Source organism: Camelus dromedarius, chromosome 9 (assembly GCF_036321535.1).
Source record: "Camelus dromedarius isolate mCamDro1 chromosome 9, mCamDro1.pat, whole genome shotgun sequence".
NCBI classification, from domain to species: domain Eukaryota; kingdom Metazoa; phylum Chordata; class Mammalia; order Artiodactyla; family Camelidae; genus Camelus; species Camelus dromedarius.
Window position 1 is genome coordinate 26070181 of NC_087444.1, and position 11954 is coordinate 26082134.

General features: G+C 43.3%; 1 protein-coding gene across 1 annotated transcript; it reads left to right on the plus strand.

Moving 5' to 3' along the window:
* The first annotated feature begins 4650 nt into the window (after positions 1-4650).
* Positions 4651-7935, plus strand: SDR42E1 (short chain dehydrogenase/reductase family 42E, member 1). Its single transcript, XM_031457995.2, has 2 exons — positions 4651-4754; positions 5335-7935. Exons 1-2 carry the CDS (start codon positions 4687-4689, stop codon positions 6443-6445), a joined length of 1179 nt encoding a protein of 392 aa, XP_031313855.1. The 5' UTR covers positions 4651-4686; the 3' UTR covers positions 6446-7935.
* Positions 7936-11954: the final 4019 nt, after the last annotated feature.

The following is an 11954-nucleotide window of genomic DNA, read 5'->3' on the forward strand; positions in this document are numbered from 1 at the left end:
TTCCTTCCTTTTTTAAATGGCTTGAATAATATTCCATTGTGTACATATATATTTATATATATACCCTGTATTTTCTTTATCCATTCATCCATTAATGGGCACTTAGGTTGTTTCCATGACTTAGCTATTGTGAATAATGCTGCAATGAATATGGAGGTGCAGTGCAGGTACCTTTTCAAGATAAGGGTTTCATTTACTTTGGAGATAGATAGATAGATAGATAGATAGATAGATAGATAGATAGATGCAGACAAGGTTCTTAACCTCTGAGCTTTTTCCTCATATCTGAAAAGCTGAGGATAATAACTACCTCAGGAGATTATCCTGAGGCTTCAGTGGTAAACCTTAAAGCAGCTAGCCCATAATAAATAAATGTAGCCATAGTTGTTATTTTCATTTCAGCAAGGAGGAAACAGCATCAGAGAAGTTCAGGGACTTGCCCAGGGTCACACAGGGAATTGGTGGGAGAACCAAGTCTAGGACCCGGATTCTCTGATTTCTAATGTAGGAAGTTTAGCCCTGCCTCCCCACTCCCTCTGCTTCTTCGGAGGGGATGGAGTGCCTACTGCCTGCCCCTCTGGAAATTGGAATGGTCCCTGTCAGGTTGTAGAATATGTGAGGTGTGAAAGCCCCTGTGGGACCCAGGTCAGTGTAGACTTGGCTGCTTCAGTCAGAGACCCTGCACAGCCCAAGAGCTTGGTGTGGTTGAGGTGTAAGCTGTGGAGTCAAGACGCACGTGGGTTCCAACAGATACAGGGCTGTGCTCACCTGTTTACTAGCAGTAGTGAATGGGATCAACCAACTAGTACTCGCTTCACAAGGCTGTTAGAGGCATCAAAGGAAACGACTCGTGGGAAAGGCCTGGCACCACACCTGGCACACAATACGTGCTTAATAAATGACAGCTGAGAGTGCTTTGCTGTGTTGAAGTGGCAGATGTGCAGCCCTAGAGAGGGGAGGAAGTCCAAATGTAGGACTTGCAGGTACAGCGGAAAAGGGCATTCGAAAAGGCTGCAGAGTACTCATCACACTTGGACTTACTGGGTTTAGGATCCGCCAGATACTCCTTGTCCCTGCAGACATTCACAGAGAAATGACCAGTGCTTGCATGGAGTTTCTCTGGTAGTTTGGGAAGCAGATGAGAAATGCTTATAAAATTGTTTACTTTTATCATAAGCATCATGAATAACTGCAAGGATCTTTTGTGCAACAACTATCTAGGTAAAAGGAGTCTGAGTTGGTAGCTGGACAAGAAGATAAAGCAATGAGAATTAGACAGCTTCCTTGCCACCTCCAGGCATTTTCAAAACGTGTGCAAATACCCCTATTTGTTAAGAGTATATCAACTTCCCACTTAATGCTATGCCCTTAATTTTCTTTCCAAATGTGTTTGGCCTTTTATGTTTTACACCTCACATCCCTTTTTCCTGTACCAAGGTGATTCTCCTTGTCGTCTCTAACTACTTCTTCATCTCTGCTGCCTTGACTGCTTTGTGTTAAACACATAATTTTCAGATCATGTTTGGAATTTGAACAGCACCATTTCTAAGCCCCCTAGCCTCAATATACTTTCCTGGTCTCAATACAGTAAAAGAACACTTACCTGTTGCTTCCAGTCAGTACTTGGGCACTAATTTAAAATACTCCATCATCGGGTTAAACTCCCTGGACATATTTTTATCTTCCCTAAAGTAAATACAGTAAATTTTTATTTTCGTGTAAGCCATCCTCAGTTCTCCTCACTGTTCCATACTCTAGTGGTGCCTAGATTTGTATATTGCATTGTAATACCAGAGGGTTAGTAGCATCACCCTCTTGACCCCTCCAGATGAAGGAACTGTGTGCGTAAGCTAGGGTTCTCATTACTGATCTTTCACATTTAATTAAGTCTTTGTAAATCTAAAGTACTCCTAGTCATTTTTATGAGTTTCTTCTCATACCTTCCCTGGGAGATGTCAACTTTATTACCCTCATTTTACTATTATCAAGGCGTCTGGCAGATTTTAAGTTTTATTTGTTCTTGTTTGCAATTAAGATTCTTTTTTTTTTTTTTTTGATCATGTACTTAACCTTAACCTGTATCTGCTCAAATGACTGCTCAGGTCAAATGCAATCCTCCCCACCCCCAGCCAGAGGAAAGCATTACTGCACAAAATCACATTTTGGAAGAGCCTTAAAGCAATTGAGATTATAAACACTGGTCTGAGTGCCCAGCCCTAGAAGGAATCATATGGAAATTCAATAATAAAACAGAAGCTGCGAAATAGTAAAAAAATCAGGCAGCTGATTGAAGGAAAATTGTGTATACTCTTTCTCCCTTCTGGCCTAGTGTTCATGAGAATTTCTTTTGGTTTCCTGCGAAATGTGTCTGCTGCGATTTTTCTGTGCTCGTTGACACAGGGAGCCAGGAAAGGAGGAGATGACTCCCGGGTGGTGTCATAAATGGCTGGCAACCCACGGAGATTCCACTGACCTAGTAGATAACCTTCTTTTCATTGCTGTTTGCCTTGCCGAATTACTAATTCTTCTTTACTGGTTGCCACTTGTCTGACCCTCCTGATCAGGTCACTTGTACCAGTTCTTACCTCAGATAACTGTGGAGTGAGTTGAGGGGAAATGAGGAGTAGCCTGAATAGGCCTGACAGGTACTCTGAAGCATGAATAATTGGAACTTGTATATTCCCGGCGTGATTAATGTGCACATGAGCCACGACTGACCCATTGTCTTATGACTGGACTGAAATGTGCAATTTTAAAAACAAAGAGTAATTAGAGACGAGGAGGAGTTTCTGTTGGAAAAATTTCACCTGGACTCTTTGAGGCCTTGTCCATTTCTGATTTCCTTACAGGGCAATTCTTATGGAGATGTAAAGAATACCTCACCCTGTGTTATCTGGCATCCTCTTAATGAAAACCCTGTTAACCAACCAGAACATTTCTGAAACCTGTGCCTGCTGTTTTTATTAAGGACATCACTGCCCTCAGACTTGGCTGGGCACTGTCTGCTAATTATCCTAATTTCAGCTGAGCACACTGGTGTTTCACCGTCACCAATAACCCTCTGGCCCAGATCCTTATCACCTCTTGCCTAGATTCTTGCCCACTTCCAAGTTCTCCCTCCTCCAGGGAGAGCTTAATCTTTCACAAGGACCAAAGTGAGCCCACTGTTCCATAAGCCCACAAAGACCCTGTTGTCCACAGAACAGATTTCAGGCTCCCTCAAAGGGGACTCAAAGCTGTCTCCAAGCCAACTCCAGGCCATCTTTCTGCCCTAGATCACCAGCCACAAACCTTGGCAGCAATTTGAATGCCCCATATTAGTTGCTCAACAAAAGCCACCCCTGTTGCTCATCTGTTCATTTATGAAGCTCCCTCAGTCTGCCCACACCCGCCCGATGTCCCAGTTCAGCTCTAATGCTCAGCCCCTTTTTTTAATTGAGATATAGTCAATGTACAATGTTATGTTAATTTCTGGTATACAGCATAGTGATTCATTTATACATGTATATTTCTTTTCATATTCTTTTTCACTATAAGTTACTACAAGATATTGAACACAGTTCCCTGTGCTATACCTTGTTGTTTACCTATTTTATATATAGTGGTTAGTATCTGCAAATCCCAAACTCCCAATTTATCCCTCCCTATCCCCTTTCCCCGCTGGTAACCATAAGTTTGTTTTCTATGTCTGTGGGTCTCTGTTTTGTAAATAAGCTCATTTGTGGTTTTTTTTTTTTTTAGATTCCACATATAAATTATATCATATGGTATTTTTCTTTCTCTTTCTGGCTTACTTCACTTAGAATGACAGTCTCCAGGTCCAAACATGTTGCTGCAAATGGCATTATTTTCTTCTTTTTTATGGCTGAGTAGTATTCCATTGTATAAATGTACCACAGCTTCTTTATCCAGTCATCTACCGACAAACATTTAGGTTGCTTCCATGTCTTGACTATTGTGTATAGTGCTGCTAATAACATTAGGGGTGCATGTATCTTTTTGAAGTAGAGTTACTATTATTATTTTAGTGTAGAAGCAGAGGGATGGAGAAGCAAGACCTCCTGAGCATTGAGCACATGCAGTACTCAGAAGATTTCCCGGGTGAGGAGAATATGGTTTGCTACACAAAGGACATTTCCCTCCGCTTTTTTTTTTTTTAATGTAGGGTTAATAAAATACCAGTATTAAACTGTGCTGCAGTGTGCTGTTTTAAACCAAAATGTTAGAAATTTGCTTTAAAGTTCTCTTTGATTTTTCTGGTGTATGTGGGAAAATGCTTCCTCTACCAAATTTGAACGAATTCTTTTCAAAAAGGCCCTAATGTTTTCCAAAGATTAAGACTAATGTCTTACATTTAGAGAGTGTTTATGGTTACTAAAGCACTCCCAGGTATGTTACCTTATTTACCCTTCACACTGACCTTGTCAGGCAGCCAGGGCAGATATTACCTTCCCATATTACATGGGAAGAAATGTAAAGTCCAAGAAATGAAAGAAAAGGGGTGGGGAGGAGTTGGCTAATGTCACAAAGCCATGCCTGGAACCCAAGTCTTAGCATTTCTTCCTACTAGAGCATACTGCGTTTTTGTTTCTGGTAACCCCAAATGAGGGATAGTCACATTTGCATTTGTATCAGTAACAGTGTTGCATACTTCTTTATAGGTCCAGTTATCTTTGACTGTCATATATGGACTCCCAAAAATCTCCGAAGGAAACGATCCTCATTACTGGAGGAGTTGGCTATTTTGGTTTCCGGTCAGTGCATCTATAAAATATGTCCATGGAATTGTTTTAGTGGTGGTTGCTGGGAAAAGTATAGCTTTCAACTCTGACATTAGTGCAGGGTAGACTTTTACTTGTTTGTATGTTGTTAGACCACGAAGGGACTATATTGCCCACAGCTCAGATACCGAAATTAAGAATTACAGATATATTCCCCTTTAAGAAAAATTCTTTATAAAAACCATTAAATTGGGGAAGGGAGATACTCGCATCACCAAAAACAATTTAAAATAATGGCTGTTGTTCCACAATTATGTTATCCTTCATAAATATTCCAAAGAATGGTTGATGGGCCCGAGAACAGGGGTGGAAAAAAGGTAACATGTAGACACCACTGTCTTTGAAGATTAAATTATAATATCTCTCTTATTATAATTTAAGTAGATGTGAGGATTCTCACTTTTGAATATTTGCATAAGTAAGACTTGTACCAATGAACATGTAAAGGGAGGAACTCAGGATAAGCCAAGAAGATTTGGAAAATTATTTTACATGCTTTCCTAGGCATAGCTTAATAGTGATTTGATTTTTCTTTTACTCTTTCTTATTTCAGCCTAGGCTGTGCCATGAACCAGAACGGAATCCGTGTGCTTCTGTTTGACATCAGAAGCCCTGCTCAAACCATTCCAGAAGGAATCCAGTTTATACGCGGAGACATTCGCCACCTCTCTGACGTAGAGAAAGCCTTCCAGGATGTGGATGTCTCGTGTGTGTTCCACACTGCCTCTTACGGTATGTCAGGGCGGGAGCAACTGAATCGAAACCTGATCGAAGAAGTCAATGTGAGGGGCACAGACAACGTCCTCCAGGCTTGCCGGAAGAGAGGGGTGCCACGGCTTGTTTACACCAGCACTTGCAATGTCATCTTCGGAGGTCAAGTTATCAGAAATGGAGATGAATCTCTGCCTTATCTGCCTCTTCACCTCTATCCTGATCACTACTCTCGGACCAAGGCTGTTGCAGAGAGGAAGGTGCTGGAGGCCAATGGCTCAGCCCTGGAGAGGAGTGACGGGGTGCTGAGAACCTGTGCTCTGAGACCAGCTGGCATCTATGGGCCTGGGGAACAAAGGCACCTCCCCAGGATCGTGAACTACATTGAGAAGGGCCTGTTCAAGTTTGTGTTTGGAGACCCCAAGAATCTGGTTGAATTTGTCCATGTTGATAACCTGGTGCAGGCTCACATTCTGGCTTCAGAGGCCTTGAAAGCTGACAAGGGCCACATTGCCTCTGGGCAGCCCTACTTCATCTCAGATGGCAGACCTGTGAACAACTTTGAGTTCTTCCGGCCTTTGGTTGAGGGCCTGGGCTACACATTCCCATCCATCCGCCTGCCCGTGACCCTCATCTACTGCTTTGCTTTCCTAACCGAGATGGCCCACTTTGTTCTTCGTCGACTCTACAACTTCCAGCCCTTCCTCACCTGCACTGAAGTTTACAAAACCGGTGTCACACATTACTTCAGCCTAGAGAAAGCCAAGAAGGAGCTCGGCTATGAGGCTCAGGCCTTTGACTTTCAGGAGGTAGTGGAATGGTTTAAAGCCCACGGTCATGGCAGAAATCCTAGAAGCCGTGACTCGGAGGGCCTTGTTTGGGACGGGCTGTTGGTCTTACTCTTGGTGACAGTGGTCTTCATGTGGCTTTACCCTGTGATTCTTTCACTGTGAAGGAAGAGCTAGAAAGCTAAAAACCAGGAGCTGATCACACTTGATGAGGTGGTTTTTCAAGAAATGCTGGTTTTCATAGATAGATAGGTAGATAAGTAGGTAGGTAGGTAGATAATAGCTACCTGGTGCCAAATTTGGGTTCCTCAACTTGCTACTTAGGAATAGATTCTTGGATTAAGTCTTTATTTCTTACCTCCTTGCACACATCTGGAAGGGAGACAATAGAAGCAAAAATGAATTTGAGATTTCGTTCCTTGGGTCCTCCTTCTTTAGATGTGTACAGTGGAAGCCATTTTGAAGCCATAGAGCTGAACTTCCTTAGATGGGAAATGTTTTACTTGAATTTCTCAGAAGCCAAAAATTATTTATTTCCGTTCCATACACTCTGCCAAAACATACACTGAAACGAGAATGGCAAAATGCTAACAGACTTGAGGCTGTGTGGAAAAACACCAAATCGGGTTTGATCCCTACAGCCTAGCCCTCTGAGAAGATGATGACGGTTGCAGGGGAGGCCTTTGCTATTGACAGCATACATTTTGGGCCTTTGTGATAGACGGGTATTATGCCTATGTGACCTCATGCTAATGTGTGCCATTGAAACAAACAGGCCTTTACCTTACCTCACAGGATTCTTTTGAGGATTAAATTAGGGAAGGCATATCAAGTGCCACTCAACACACATAAGCACACATATTTTTATTCATATTGTTAGTCTACATTCCTTATAAGGGTTTTCTTCCTCGAGGTGTTCTGCTTAGATGGTGCTATTGCTACTGACCTTTCTGGAATGCCTTTGTGGTGTACCCTTGGAGTCTGTAACAAGTGTGTTTAAATAGATGCAGTGTTTGTAAAGTTTTGGTCTCTGAGGATAGATTGAAGTGTAGGAAACAGCTAAAAATCAGAGGATTAATGAGGATACTGAAACTAATGATGCCATTTGTAATTAAAAAATAGAGAGCATCGCTCTCAACTAATAGACTGGTTTTCTTACTGGGAGGAATTTCGGTTCTCTGAAGGCCACTTCCAATGAGGAATGTTCTGAACAATGGCGGCATTGTCTAGCCACCCAGTGGGACTGCTGTGACACATGTTCTGCTGCACCATTGCATAGGAACCGAAGTGGAAGGAAGACAGAGAGTCTTGACCCATTCCATGATTACAGCTACCAGAAGGACAGTGTTCAAACATCATAAAAAGGATGGATTGCTGTGGAAGGTAATGTTAGAGTCATTCTGAGAGGAAGAGTATACAAGATGAACAGTCCCTGGTGCATGTTGCCTGGGTGTTTTGGGAAAAGTGCTCAACTTGACCCCAGAAGACCTGTGACTATGAATATCTTGTGTGGCCTTAACCAAGAGACTGAAGCTTCCATATGCCTCAGTCACCTCATTTGGGAAACAAGAATGACTATATCTGCCTCTTCTATAAACCCACCTACCCACCTCACAGATAAAACGAGACATATTAAAAGTACTAATAATATATAAACTACAGCATAAATATGAGATGGTGGTAGTGATTTTTTTTGTGAAATATGTGTAGAGTCTTCTATATCATGAGCTGGTTTTGCTTTTTAGTCTGGGATGAACATGAATGAGTACCTACAGCATATCTAACATACCAGGTGCTGAAGGGCAAGTTTCTCTGTCCTTTACAGACTTACAGTCCAGTAAGGACCTGGTGTACTCACTCCAGAAGGTGACTGAGGGAACAGGTAAAAACAGGAAAATTGAGCGATCACACACTTAAAAAACATGTTTTTAATGAAGTCCTTCAAAAGAATGATAGATACATCTCAGTTTACTTAAACCAAGTGTACTGAGCAGAGTGGGGTTTTGCTTGGTTTTTTGTTTTTCTTTCCATAGTCAGGATTGACATATAGACTTTCTTGTCATCCAGATGAGACATTTGGCCATTCCACAATGTTTGACACAGTTGTCCGTGCTCTCCTTGAAACATAGTTCATTTACTCTTCATGAACTCACTCTTCTGGCCTCTCTCCTTGTATTAATTATTTACTGCTACATAGCAAATTACCCCAAGACATCCCATCTTGAAACAACAGACATTCCCTCCTTTTCTATGGGGCAGGTGTTTGGATGTGGCCTACCTCACTAAGCTCTTGCTTAGGGTCCCATGGAGCTTATGTCATGACATCAGCTGGCACTCCTGTCATCTGAAAGTTTGAAGCTGGAGGATCCACTTCCAGGATAGTTCATCCAGGTGAGTATTGGCAGGAGACCTCAGGTCCTCACCATGTGAGCATCTCTGTAGGACTGCTTGAATGTCCTCATGTTGTGGCAACTGGCTTCCCACAGCACAGGCAGTTCAAGTGGAGCAAGGTGGAAGCAGCAGTGTCTTTCATGACTTACCCTCGGAAGTCTCATGCTGCACCCCACACTATACTGTTTACACAGGTCAGTCCTTTTCAGTCGGGGGTGGGGGAGCTACCCAAAGGTGTGAACACCAGAAGGAGGGGGAACACTGCAGGCCATCTTGGCAGCTGGGCTCTCGGCTCCACTCTTTGACTCATCCTTCGTTCTCCACGAAAGGTAGCCCCTATTTACAGCCACATAGTTTTCTCAACCTGCTTCCACTCAGTAGAATTTTGGGGATCCAAAGACCTCCTTACCTTTTGTTCCATATCTCTTTCAGTCCAAGCTGGTAGTGTTACTGCAAATAGAATTATTTTGAACACTTTTTGTGTCTCCTATGAGTCTTACTGCAGTTCACTCCATTAAGCAAGACCCACACCCACAAATTTCTTGGAAATACATTCTCCACCTTGGGTATCTGCTCAGACTGCTGAGGGACATGGCCTTTAAGTTTCTTAGAAATCTTATTGTTTGAATAGCCCTCTAAGGCACCACCTTAGGTCTCTCTTAGGTCATAAAAGATTATAGCCATGACCTTGGTTATACACTGTCACTTCCACAATAGATTGGCTACAGGTTAGCCCACCTCCATGTGGAAGAGACTGACTACTCAATGACACAAATAGCAGGAGGTGGGGATAACTGGACGCCACTTTGGCATCTGCCACCACACTCCCGCATCTCATCAGTTTTCTTACCTCCTTCACACCAATTTTACTTGGTAGATTTCTTCAGTGCTTAGTACTCGGCCCTCTGTTAACACTGTAATTTCTCCCTATGTGATCTTATCCAAGCCCCTGGCTTTAATTTCCATCTCCATTCCAGATGTATACTGCTAGATTTATAGTTCCAGTCCAGATCGTTCTTCTGAGTCCCAGGCCCATCTGCCCAGCTACCTCTGCACCTCTGCCTGGATATTTCACATGCATCTTTTAGTTAACATATCCAAAACGGGAAAAAAAAAATCCAAAACGGAATTCACAATCCCTCCAAATTCTTACAGGGTTCCTTTCCGTAGTCAGTTGTCACCAGTGTTGAATTTCTTGTGCCAGAAATCTGGAATAATCTTTGATCCCTGCCTCCACTTAACCTGGCACCCCTAGTCCACCTTTAAACCCTTGATCTTGCTTTCTGCTCAAGCCCAGTGTACAGGATTCAATAATAGTCTCTTTCATCTTTCATCTGCATCCACTTCTGCATTCTCTCAATCAATTCTCCACATGCCAAGCAGAGTGATCCAATAAAGATATAAATCTGTGTCATTTCCCTGCTCATAACTCTCCATAGGTTTAGGTTGCAAATCCTTAATGTCACCCAAGAGACTGCCTGATGTCCCGCCTTCTGCTCCCTGCTCACCTCACACCTGCCTTCTTTACCCAACTACACTGGCTTCTTGCAGGTTCCTGGGTTCCAAGCTTCTCTCTCTCACACATACCCATTTTGGCCCGTGTATGTTCACTTCATGTCTCAGCTTAAGTCTCTTCTTCCAGGGGCTTTCCATGAGCTGAACAATTTAGGCTTGGTCCTGCTATGAGCTCTTACAGAACCCTGCTTTTCTTTTATAGCCTGTATCACAACTGTCAGAGTTTGAGTAATTATTTGCGGAATGCCTGTAAGCTCCATGAGGGGGGAGTTTTGTCTTGCTTGCTCTCGTATCCCTAATGCCTAGGAGCTCAATACTTACTCCACAAATCAGTATTTGTTGAGTGAATACTGTTTTTCCCTCTAAAGGTGAATACCCCCTTTCTGGCACAAACATAGTTGTTTTTTTTGACTCTCTTGAAGACTGGAAATATCCAACCTACTAGAACCATGTGTTAACTAAGCCAAGAGTCTGGTAAATAAGGAAGGTCATTCTGCATATGATGTGGTGGTGCTCCCTCCACATCTCAGCTGAAAACTGACCACTTTAAAGAATTCTATTATCTGGAAGGCAGCTCCTTTCCTTTCTAAGGTCAGGAGATATTGCAGTGAAGGAATTCTATTATTCAAGAGTTCCCAACTTCCCTCTCCTTCCTTCAGCCTTGGACTGAATCCCCAAACCTGCTTAGAGCTATGTTACGATGCTTACACTTGTGCATTTGGGGGCTCTCCCAGACGCCTGAGCATAAGCCACCCAGCACTGCCTCCACTCCAAGCACTGCTTCCAAGGAGTAGGAGGACAGTTGTCCGTAAGTCTGCTGGAGCATCACACCATGTGACAGAGAGTCATGGAACCCAAAGGTAATGCCAAAACTAACCATGTCTGTGAAAAGGAAGAGGGGTACAGGCCTGTCAAAATACATGATTTCCTTAGTGCTGCTCTGGATTCATGGGTGGCAGAGGGTGGCACGTTATGAACTGTAGCAATTACTGAATGGCAAATGACTAATTTTGGCACCAAATTACCTTGGCTATAGTTATTTCTCAAGCCTACAGAGTAGGTCTAGGATTTTCCTTGCAAAAGAAGTTTTTAATTTCCTAAATCACCTAACATGTTGATCGTAAGAAAGCCGGTATTGCTTTGCCATAGATTTAATCCGTTTACTAACAATTGTTGGGGCACCTTCTGCCCTGTATTCCTTGCCAGTCCCCAGCCGTTCACCTAGCCTTACAGAAGGGGTAGAAGACCTAGCCTTACAGAAGGGGTAGAAGACCTAGCCTGCAGAATTACCCTTCCCGCCCCAACTCAGCTGTGCACCCTGGGGCTAATGGCCCACCTGTTAATTGGCCTTAGCAGCCAACAACCAGCAGTTGATGTTTTAGTAAAATTGCCGTTGTTTGCTAGCATCCCTTGCTGTGGAGGATGATCTCCCACTTCCCCCTTTTTGATGCGAGAAACTCATTCCCCACCCTTCCAAGGGCCGACCTCCACGTACCAGGCGTGGCCAATCAGAAGACGGCCATCCTTCTGACCGCCATCATTGGGCCAAGGTGGGCCAATCAGCGGGCTCTTCTCAACTTTCCTTCCGAAGCGCTAAGGGGATGTATTCTTTCTGCTGGGATGGCTTCGTTGGGGAGGGTGAGTTCTGGTGTGGCTGTGGACTCTCCTACCACCAAAGGAAAGGCCGAATTCTGATAGTGTTTGGGTTCCTGGCTCCAGCTTTAAGTACAGCATAGCCAGGAAACGGAGAGTAAGGAGGCCCTTGAAG